General features: G+C 40.0%; 1 protein-coding gene across 1 annotated transcript; it reads right to left on the bottom strand.

The window, feature by feature from the left end:
* Nucleotides 1-9,202: 9,202 nt before the first annotated feature.
* On the bottom strand, nucleotides 9,203-11,965 carry LOC103983567 (protein TUNICAMYCIN INDUCED 1). Its single transcript, XM_009400800.3, has 3 exons — nucleotides 11,776-11,965; nucleotides 11,322-11,675; nucleotides 9,203-10,205 (listed from the first exon to the last, which is right to left on the bottom strand). Exons 1-3 carry the CDS (start codon nucleotides 11,887-11,889, stop codon nucleotides 9,411-9,413), a joined length of 1,263 nt encoding a protein of 420 aa, XP_009399075.2. The 5' UTR covers nucleotides 11,890-11,965; the 3' UTR covers nucleotides 9,203-9,410.
* Between the last annotated feature and the right edge of the window lie 141 nt (nucleotides 11,966-12,106).

Consider the following 12,106-nt stretch of genomic DNA (forward strand, 5'->3'; position numbering starts at 1 on the left):
CTATCTATATGATGGAGGCAGTTGATCTCATAATTGTTTGTATAGGGACACTAGGGATATAGTACAATGCTCATTAGAGAATGAGTTCATTGAATGATTCGCTTATGAAATGCTAGATGGTTAATAATACCTCATCGTAATGAATCCGATAAGTGTGAGATTCGAATTAAGAGATGAGTTCTTTGAGAGAATTCAATTAGAGTAAGACTAAGATGAATTTCGTATGGGCCTGATATCATAATATTTGGTATACGATCTCTGAGATATTAGATGGATGAGAAACTATATATATAATAACTAAGGGTAGACAGGTCCAATGGATTAGATCCCCTTGTATCGTTTGGAGATTATGACGTCGTGGCCTAGAACGTCCATAATCGATAAGTTAAGTGAATTATTATGTGAATAATAATTTACTGAGTTAGAAGGAATTCTAAAAGATGCAACTCACAACCAGCTCAGTATTGGGCCTAGAGGGTCACATACATATAGTGGATAACATGACGAATAAAGGATTTGATATGAGATATCCAATAAACTCATGTTTTAATAGATCCTTGGAAAAGACCCAATAGGGCATATAATAGTTATTGGATGGAGATCTAATATCTAAGAATGATCCGTTATGGTTAATTAAAGGAGGCTCTCTATAAATAAAAGTTATGACTAAAAGGGTCATAGGCTAAACCTCTATTGCTGCCACACTTCTCATCTCCCCCCCATTCTTCCTCCAACTGGCTCCCCCCTCTTTGGTATGAGAGGACAACAAGAGAGATTGATCCCTCCTTATATGCTACTGCGTGGTGGTGCACGATCGTGAGGAAAGAATGTGCTGCGTGAGGAGGTGCGTCTTTGTTGCTCTATCAAGTGGATCACTGCTAGAGAGGAGTTTGCGAGAGATCCTTCATTTATAGACTATGATCTGCAATCTTAGGAGAAATACTAGTTTCTCTAGGTGAGAACATCTCACACCTCTTATGCGGTTTTATCGATTTGAGTTTTACGCTCCTGATCTTCGCACAATGATTCAATAAGATTATTTTGAAAAATCAGTTTTTATTTCTACTTTTTTTTATGTGCATGTAATGCTCCCTAAGATTTCTCAACAGCCCCTACCCTTCATACTTTATAAATGGTTGACCTGCTAGGCCTGACCCCGGAGACATTGTTGTAGCCCTAATTGGAAGATTTGGGGGAGATGCAAAAGGTGTAGGGTAAAGGTCTTGCTATAGGATAGTATTGTCCTAAGTACCTATGCGTAGGGATTGCATAGTAACTCTACTACTCCCCTTAGAGCTCTTGATTGACACTTACTATAGAAATGAAGTGGTGGTAAGTTAGGCTGCCACTAGCTTTTTTTGGCTTCACTTCACCGACTTGTTCATTTTCAATTTATAGCATGACCACTATATGATAGCTTTGATTGATCATGTTCAAGATGCTGGCATCAGCATTCACTAGCAGTCTACGATGGTTGACAATACTCGGGAGGTCGATGAGCTGAAGAAAGGGGGAGCCTTTACTATCATCGAGATGAAGGCTTGGGTAATCAAACTAATACATTAATTAGATTACACTGAGCAGTGCTTAGCTGGCCTCACCAAGCAATTGAAGGAGGTCTAAGGCCACAATTGTGCGATGGAGGATGAGCTTTTATGGCTTACCCGAGAGTTGGACATGGTAAATGCATGCAACTTAGAGCTCACTTGGGAGCTATACACGATGAAGGTGCATAGCTCAAAGCTCATCAAGGAGATTGTGGGGCTATTAAGGAGGCTTACAAGCTAAAGGAAGCAATAAAGGGTGAGCAAAGCCGCATACTAGAGTACCTAGAGGAAGCTGTCACTAATTATAAGGGGTCCATCAAATTTTAGAAGGGTCTGGAGAGGGTGTAATGGGTTTCATACTAGTTTGGGTTTAGTGGTGATCTATATGATGGATGAAGCAACGACACACCTCCTCCCATGACGTGTTTTTTCCTCGCCTTCGTGCACCACTACCCAATAATAAAATCAAGAATGGGTTGGCCCTTCTTGTTATTCTCATGCCCTAAACTAGAGCTAATGGCAAGGGAGGAAAGAGAGAGAGGAGAATAAGAGATGAGCAATCAAAGGAGTTTAGCTTATTACCCTTTGGTACCTCTCCTATTTATAGAGAGTCCTTTCAACTTAACTTTAATGGATCCTGCTATATTGGGTATCAGATCTTCATCTAATAACCTTAGCATATACTAGATTTTCATCGAATTATTCCTAGCTTAATGAAAATTAGATCTCTATCCAAATATCTACTCTAAGCTCTTATTGGATTTCACCCCATGAATTCAATAAAATAAAGGCTTATTAGATATCACATATCTAATCTTCTATTCATTGTGTTATTCACTATGTGTATGTGACCCTTTAAGCTCAATACCGAGCTGGTCATGAGTTACAATTGTTAGAACTTCTTCTGACTTAGTAAATTATTATCCCTATAATAATTTATTTAACTTATCGACTACGGATATACTAGGCCACTATGTCATAGTCCCCAAAAAGGTACAAGAGAATCAAATCTATTAGACCTATTTACCCTTAATTATTGTGTATTTATAGTCTCGTATTCATCTAATTTTCTAAAGATCGTATATCGAGCATGACATTGTCAAGCTCATATAAATTAGATTCTTCCAAAGAACTTCTCTCTCAATTCAAATCTTATGCTTATCGGATTCATTATGATTCGATCGACCTTAGCCAAGGATTTACCTGAGTGAGAATATATGAGATATTTCTTTTATAATACCAAGAGTAGATGATCATCTATTGACACTCAATTGCCCTTATAAGGTTGGCTTAATTCCTGATGATCGATTATGCTAGATCTGAAACTTCTAAACCTATAAGTCTGGTATCAAAGAGTAAGGTACTCATATAGGGTATCCTTTGTATCTCAAGTCTAAGGACTAGATATACAACTAGGACTAGATACACAACTAGGACTATGGAATTACTATATGACGATGAGGTATCATTAGCCAATAAGCATTCTATAAGCATATTATTTAGTGAACTCATTTTTTAATGAGCACATGCACTATATCTCTAGTATCCATATACGAGTAGCTATGAGATCAGCTACCTTCATCATATGAATGAGTATATAGCACACCGATTTATTTGATTATCTCTATGTTCCTCTTGAATAAGTTATGATTAGAAATATTTAGAGTTTATGTTTATAAAAAAAATGGTCTCATTATCATGATCTAATTCCCACTACATAGATCTAAGGACATCACAATATATATTTGTCAAATAATATAAAGTAAAAAAATATAATAATAATAATAATAATAATAATAATAATAATAATAATAATAATAATAATAATAAAGATTATGCAGTATATCACACATGTCATCACTCACGTGACTAGCTTGCAGAGCACCTATAACTAGCAATATTCAACCTTATTATTAGAGATTTTGAATCGAACCATAGGGCTTGTTCATGCACCTACTTATTCGGACCTTTCAAGATAAGTCCAACACCACCCCTTTTCGATGTGATGGAACCATCTATGAATAAGGTCAATGCCGAGGAGGTGTGCTCATCAACTTCAACCTTAGGCCAAGAGATAAGCTCCAATATGAAATATGTCAATGCTTGAGCCTTAATGGCAACTCTTAGTATATATAAAATGTCGAACCGCCTAACTTTATCGTCTACCTCAGCATCTACCCTAAGAAGTCAAATCATGAAAGGATCTACCTAAGTGGTTAGTGATCACCTATATGGGATGCGCTTAGAAATAAGGACAAAGTTTCCTCATCCATGTACACCTCAACGTTCCTCCCGATCTAATACTTGAACATTTTATTAATTATCCTTTCGTATGCTACCCTTATATTTTTCAATCTAAACGATATAACTATAATAATATATGTCTTGGGCTATAATAAAAAAAAGTATATTACCAATACTGAGGCACCATCCTTATTTGGTTATATCTCGAAAATGCATTCATGAAGATAAGGAGCTCGTAGCCTAAGATAGCATCAACTAATTAATTGATATGAGGAAGAGGGTGACTATCATTTGAACATGCTTTGTTAAGATCAATATAATCAATATATATTCTTTAATTTTTATTAATTTTTTTAACCAATATAATATTAGCAAGCCATTAGAGGTACTGCACTGTAGTGATAAACCCTACCTCTAGTAGCATGTTTACCTTATCGTTAATCGTTTGTCAGCGTTTGGGAGTGAATTTACGAGGCTTTTGCTTCATAAGTCAAACATCATAGGAGATGTTTAGGTGGTGTTAGGTCATATCAGAGTCTATTCCTACATGTCTCTCGGTGACCATATAAACATCTCGGTATTTTCCTTCATAAAGTTGATGAGTTACACTTGTTTCTTGTTAAGGAGTGTCACCTTGACTTTGATGACTCCATCAAGATAAGCCTAATCCAAAGGTTTCTCAACCAGTGACTCAATTGGCTTCGAACGTGGAAGGAGCTTAATAAAATCTCAAGGGTCCAACAACGATGCCTCGAGCCATACCTTCTTCGGTAAGAAAACTATCATTACATAACACTAGTGAGACTCCTTTATATCACTCCTCAACTCTTCAATGCTAGTTCTTATTGAGAACTTCATCACTATATGATAGGTTGACACCATAGCCCTCAGCCTGTTGAGTATGGGTTGGCCTATGATCACATTATTTGCTAAGGGGATGTTAACCGCTATAAATTTGGTCATCATCATTTTAGAACAAGGTTATCATCGAACATGGCATACAAACTTATGGTCCTAAGAGGGGAGATTGAGTTGCTTGTAAACCCCATCAATAAAGAAGTCATAGGAGTGAGATCATTAGCCAAGAGCCTAAATTTTTTAAAAGTGTTAAGGTAAAGGATGTTGGCGAAGCTACCTATGTCGATCATAACCCTTTTTACTCGGGTGTTAATCATTCTTACAAAGACCACTATAGTGTCATCATAGTTTGGGTCGAGGTACTTCATCTCCTCATTCTTGAATGTTATTTCTGAGTTATCTTCTAACCTCGGGCACTTCTCGATGGTGGCTTGGGTGTAGAGTTTGTGACCCGATGTATTATCCCCTCATGAGGCAAGTCCCTCGATGATGATGTCAATCTGCTTCTCCACCAAGCCCTAAGGTTGAGTCGAAGGTTCTCGGATGAATCTCCTGAGGTACCCTTGATGAATGAGCTTCTCAATTTGTTTCTTTGAATCACGATAGTCTTCCGTGTTATAGTTATAATCATGGTGGAAGTAATAATACTTGGATCTATCCTTCCTTTCTAATGGTATCTTTATTAGTTGGGCGTCATTCAAGAATATTTTTTTCCTTTATCTATAAGAAGACCTTGGTTCTCGTCATGTTAAGAGGGATCAACTCTAATCTCAAGCAAAGCAGCTTAAGTTGGTCTTATTTTTTTCATTGAGGTGACCTCGATGTTGGAACTAATGGTGGTCGCTCTTGTTGCAGCATCTTATGCATCTTCTCGCACTTACTTGAGACCATCGCCTCAGTAACTATGTATCGGTTGGCCCTTTGGACCTTAGGTATGATTATTGGTGGCCTCTCCACTAATGACTAAAAAAGATAAGAGGACTTGAGCTCCATCATAAAGGCTTGAATCATGAGTGATAGATGAGCTTCTTGTATACCTCAAATTTTATTGGTGAACTGAGTGATAAAGTCATAGAGTGTTTCTTCCTCCCCTTGCTTGAGTCCGAGCAATATTACCATTGATGGTCTTGAGTGTATATTCCTAAGGAAGTAGAGTTCAAACTCTTTTACGAGCTGAGCGAAGGAGCCGACTGAGAGTGGCTTAAGACAAGTGTACCACTCTCATAGTAGGCCTCTTGGTGTCATTGGGAATGCGTGACACATAGAGCATCTAAGGTGCTATAGAGAGATATATGGGTCTAGAAAGTGGTAGTATGTCCAATTGGGTCAGTACTGCAATCAAAGACTTCCAGCGATGGGAGGCGAAAGTTGTATGAGATTAGTTCCTCGTTGGATGTTCTAGGTGAATGGGTATAGACCTAAGGTGGGATTGAACATATTCTCCTCTCTTGGCCTACTAGAACTTCTATCGCATCTCATTTAGGCTTTGGTCCATTTGCCTCAACTAGACCCTCAAGGAGTCATCTATTGAATTCACTTATTAGGTTTTGAATTTAAGCGGAGCAGAGCGATGGTGCGGTGATGCACTAAACTCTACAATTAGGGAGCGATGCACTCCTTCAGCTCAAACCTCAGGTGATCTTGAGATGCTGGCATCATGTCGATTCGGGGGATTCTGATGGGTTCCATTGCTAGTGGCGGTTGAGGTGTCGACCATGGCTGAGATGGTGGCACCGCTTATTGGGCTAACTGAGATAGGAGTAGGGTGATAGCCTACAACATGCTTATGAGCATCTGCACCTAATGGGTGAGGTTTAAGAAAACCTCGATGGGGACGAGCAAATGGTTCAAGTTCGTTCCTAGGGGTGACGGGCTTGGGTCATTGAACATATGCTAGTACCTCGTCGGCATATGTGCACGTATCCACATGTGGAAAGGATAATGGTTATCCCATCGAGTAAAAGTGTTAAAGGTTGGAGGTAGGGCCTCCTCGCTAGAGAGTTCATTGAGAGGATTGGCGGGTGGATGTTTCTACTACATCGGATCCTTCTTCTAATATCATTAATGTCTTGGTCAGCCCAACTTAGTCCAGACTCATATGCGCAAGACTATCCAAAGTGTATATGAGGTGGAAACATCATGCTCTCGATGTGCCACATGTACGAAGACCCAAGAGATGAGAGGTTTTCCGACCCGATCCCTCCGATGCTTAAGTTAGTAATCTAAGGTATATGAAAATGAATGCGAGTAGTCCAAAAAAATTCTCTTTTTCTCTATGTTAAAGATAAGCTTTTATATCTAGGCATAATATAAACTTACGATTATCTTTATCTTCAAAAATAAATAAAAAAGAAGTTTATGATTGTTTTCTTGTCATTAATAACGAGAATAAAACCTATTATTATCTTTCTCACGAAATAAAGTTTCGTCTCATCCTCCCTTACGGGCCATCATATGTGTTGAATGATTAGCTAATATATGCCATATCATTTAGTAATTACTTTAAAGTTAATCTTACTATGGAACCACATAAGACATGAAATAGGCTTGCTTATGATATGTTGACACTCTACATATCAAACATCCATATCTTTGAATCGAACAAGTTGCAGGATCATTTTTAGGGGAAAAAAAAGGGAAAAGTAAGATGATTCTGATGGTTGTGTAAACCTAAAAGAAAATTTTGGCAGTGCCCAAGAAACAAAAGATTGAAGCTATCACTTCATCCTGATATGATACGTCTCTTTGTGTTGCTGTTCATAGCATACTCCTAATATAGACTTTGAAGAAGAATGACAGAGAAGACAGGGAACAGATGGAGGACAAAGAATTGGATACCAGGGTTGATAAGGTCTGCAGATGGGTTGGCTTGGTGTGTGCGTGTCTTGTGTCCAAAGAACAGGACACAGGACTCCTGCTGCTGCATTCATCCACCACTGCTGAGTTTGGTGAAGCGAATAATTTTGTGTAGGTGGTCTCAGGTTGGGTCCATCACTGCATGCTGAGGTGGTCCAGAATATGAACTGGGCATGTTAGATTTGACCCGAGCTGGACTGCTGAAAATTTTCATGTGGAGCCATCTTAGTGCTTCTCCATTACTCTTCTCTGATATGTGCTACTCTGGTGGCAGTGAGATACTGCTGCATAGCAGGAAACATAACCGAGTTAGATTTGATTAAGAGAAAAACTAATAAATCAAAGTCAGAAGTTGAAAGAATAAGCCTTCTATAAGGATAAGAAGAAGAATGTCTTCTTTCCAACAAGAAAGAAGAAGTGACAGAGAGAAGAAAATTCTGAGTTTGACCTCTATTGTCTTGTACATCAGCAAGTCCTACATCAATTCTTCTGCTCTGCTTGATTTGAGTCATAAGCAATACTATTTATTAGTTACTGAAGCCTTATTTTCAGGTGCAAATAGCAACACAATCTAAATTATTTAGGCCACAAGTAATTGCATGTGACAACAATTTAACACCTACTCAATCAGCCCTCACTCTGGCATAGAATCAACACAAGGGATGCTGTACTTCTTAACACTATCGCTTCAGCATGCATGAGTTTGAAATGTGATTGCTATTGGCATATGGCATGGTGTGATGAGCTCAGAGGTTTTGGTTTTGGACTTGGTCGAGGCATGCAGGTACGAGGCAGCAGGAGAAGAAATACCATGATCTTGGCGTTTTCTTTGAGAGGGAGAGGCCAATCCTGCAGACTGAGAGGTCACTGACGAGCAAGACGACGAGAAGAAAAAGGTTAAACAAGAGATTACAACCCCCGCCTGCTCCTTCTGCAGCCACGCGTGCCTCCCTCTCTGTCTCTCCCTCTCACTCTCCTATCTTACCCAGAGGAAATGACGAAAGGTGTTCGACAGGAGCCTCAGACAAGGCGCTGTCCTCTGAGACAAGCAAAAAGCCATCACGAGCTTCTAAACAATCACAAGACGCCCTATTCAGGTTGCAGAAACAGAGAGAGAGAGAGAGAGAGAGAGAGTACTGATATCAGGGAAAGGAGGGAAAGGGAGATACTCTGCTTCTTTGAAGCTTTTCAGCACTGTATAATGATCATTAGTCCGTGTGGTGTTACGGTCTGATGGGTTGTTGCTTACTGTAGTCGAAGACGCGTAATCTCAGCACTAAGATAATGGCATTCGCAAGCCAAGTCGGATGCCACCGACAACGTGGCTGCGCAGTCTGCCTCCCGTCTCCACCATGGCTGACTGCTGTCAAAGTCTTACTCTTCGAGGAACATTTCCACACGGGACAGTCTGAATAAGGAATATGCACATCATAAAATAAAATAAAGAAACAGAAACGTTTCCCATAGCAATTCGGATTTCTTATCTCATCTTAGGAGAGGCATAGATGAAATCAACAAGATATAAAGATATCCCAAATATTTTCTACCTTGTCATGCATAATGGACTATATGTTCGGAGGTCAGATATGAGAACCAATCTTTCAATCCAAACCAGCTAAAATTTTCGAACAGAATGAACCAGCAAAAGAACTCTATCTCAAAAGTTCATATTTAGATCCAAGCCAGCAAAAGCGAAGTTTCATATAAAAGTTATTTTCTATCTTCATTTCTTGCATTCTCAGATGGTCGTCCACTTTGGGATCCATTTTCTTCAAATAAATGTACAACACACAAACACCTTGATTGTCGGTGATGGCAAAGAAAGAAAATTAGAATCCCTGTCCTGGAACTCTTGTGCTACCCATTCCCTTTCCCCAAACATATGAGCAACAAGGAAGTACTAAATCAAAGCGTGAAGTACATGGGTGGCGGATGGACTATTTGAGCCTTGGACATGGAAGTATTTCCAGTTTGCAAGCTATCAATAATTGATTCCTGTATTTCAAATGGCTGGATCTCGGCTATCCTCTCCGGAACTACCCTTCCATTATCTTCAACCCTGGCCAACACCTCGAAGTGCATTATAGCCTTCTCAGGCTTTGTTTTCCATGCAGGAAAAACTGACCAATCAACCTCTCCCTCTCTATCAAGAAGCTTCTTCTCTACCGCAAAGCCCATTTTCACATAGGTTTGTGCAGACACCTGTGCCTTGACCAGTCTGAAGGATCCCTCTTCAGACCCCTTTTTCCCTAGTACTGATGCCAATAATTCCTCAAAACCATGAAGGCTTGGATCTGATCCATTAAGCGATGTCAGAGGCCACAACGTGGTCCTACGAGATCCATCAACTTTGTCAGATGGTTCTGGGACGGAACGAGAAGAAAGCTCAACAAGACCAGGTGCAAGACGCTTGAGCTTCAGTTTGTCATTGGGAGATGCCGAAGGGGATGAAGTGAGGGATGTTGGGCCAACTATTCGCAGTGAAAGGAGCGGTTTCTGGTTGCTACGTGAAGCATGGCGGAGGGCTTCAGCTATGGATAGCAGGGCTGATGCCACAGGACGGTTTTTTGGGTGACTGCGGTTGAGGGGAAGGGGGAGATCAATTGGGTGGCGAAGGCTAATGGACTTGGCACCCTTCACTGTCACCGCTGCACCATCCGATAGGATAACCTTCTTCAGTGCACCAGCTTCCACATCATGCTGCATGGTGGTGACAAACAGCAAAGCATGTTATGTCTGGGAATATCTACAAGATCATTGAACATGTAAGCCACGATGAAAATAAAATGGTCTTAGGAAGTACAGAAAACCCTTTACAGGCTTTGGTCTACCAATCAAATAGTGATGCCAACACATGGCCACCAAACACAAGGAAAAGAAACATACAAGAAGTGTCTGAAGCAGGACAAGACTAGCATACATATAGATCAATCTAAGTATGCACATTAAAGAAAACCAAGAGCTGATTAAGATATCTGTTATTTTGTGTAAATGTTAGACACAGGTTGTAATTGAAATTCTTGCCATTCGCAATCATGCAGACATGTAACTATGAACCCATGAGGATATTTAGAGGCAATATCTGTTCAGATCCACTCTGTATCTAAATCTAAATTTAACCAGGTTTGAAGAATCCAAATCCAAACTAAAACCCAATAGGTGGCAGGTTCATATCAGAATCTGTACTAAACAACTAGATATACATGTTAATTGTACATGAATACAACCTTTTAATAATAAATTTCAGCTACATTTTAGTTATAGATGGCTTAAGGGACACCCACAGCTTACACAACTTATCAATCAAATACCATCAATAATTATCAGGCTGACACATTTTTGTTACAATAATCTGACATATATGAACAAAACATACTTAGCATAACATATTACTGCATTGTACCCATATTGAATAAGCTATCGAACACGAGAAATCCACATGCCACTCAATATCTTTATGGAACTTTCAGGGAATTATACGAATATAATCAGGTTGGAATCAGGTCCGTGAAGTTATCAAGTTCAATCGACACCCCCAAGGAAAGTAGGTAGATTCTCAGAACCACCACAACTGCATCAACGAGTTATCTTATGATTTCATAAACGTATCCTAATTATTTAAGTAATGAACATAATTCATGATTTCATTGTTTCATCTACCTTTATCAAATGAAAAAAGAAGCCTATGCACTAAACATTTTCATAATTTCAGCTACAAAGATAATTCCTGAAAATTTGATTAGAAAATATATATTGTCAGGAGAATTTTGATGTGATTAGAAACATCAAAAGATTGAGTTGAAGCGAATCGCGTACCGGCAAAGAGAGCCTCATGTCGTCCCCGTCTTGGATCCACAGCTCCATCGGGCCGGCGAGCTGAAAAGGGGGCAATACTGGTGAAACCCTATCATCTGACCCTCTCCCAATCTCGGCCAACCCCTTCTCCTCCTCCTCCTCTTCCTCCTTTGCCACCCTAAAGATGGGGAGGTCGACGAAGTCCCATCGGCTGACGTCCTCCAACAGCCTTATCGGGATCACCCTCTTCTCCACCTCGACATCGAACTCATACGCCACCGCCTGCCCCACCAGCGCGTCCCGCACGTCGAACCCGGAGACTTTCAGGTCCTCCGACTGGAACCCTAATCCCTTCACGATCAGGTCCCTCAATTCCTTCAATCAAATCATCAGAATTTCTCAATGCCAACATAACATCACAATCAGAAACCAAATTCAGGGAACAAAATCAAAATTTTAGGGAAAGATCGGTTACTGAGATCGCCTTGGGTGCCGCGGAAGTCAAGGTCTCGGAGGAGATTACGGCGCCCGTCGCTCCGATCGCGAAGACGATGAGGCAGATCGCAACGAATCGAGAGTGGATCGCCATGAGCAACCGAAATCGAGGTTTTGATTCTCTTTTCGAGACACTTATATTCTTCCGATGGAATGGATGTAAATAAATGGCGAGATTTTGGGCTCCAAAAAAGGCCGCAGATGTTTCTGGAAGAACAGTTCTTACCTACCACATAAGCTTTCCTCATTTATCTACTCCTATAATGATTGGTCAATACCGTGGGGGTGGCAGGTACATCTGTGGGTTTATT

Source organism: Musa acuminata, chromosome BXJ3-5, assembly GCF_036884655.1.
Source record: "Musa acuminata AAA Group cultivar baxijiao chromosome BXJ3-5, Cavendish_Baxijiao_AAA, whole genome shotgun sequence".
Lineage (NCBI taxonomy): Eukaryota > Viridiplantae > Streptophyta > Magnoliopsida > Zingiberales > Musaceae > Musa > Musa acuminata.

Excerpts from the sequence above, each read along its gene's own strand:
- LOC103983567 (XM_009400800.3), bottom strand. The coding sequence starts at position 11,889 with ATGGCGATCCACTCTCGATTCGTTGCGATCTGCCTCATCGTCTTCGCG. Across the intron at positions 11,676-11,775 it reads CGGCACCCAAGGCGATCTCA|GAATTGAGGGACCTGATCGT; the intron begins GTAACCGATCTT and ends ATTTGATTGAAG. Across the intron at positions 10,206-11,321 it reads ACATGAGGCTCTCTTTGCCG|CATGATGTGGAAGCTGGTGC; the intron begins GTACGCGATTCG and ends ACCACCATGCAG.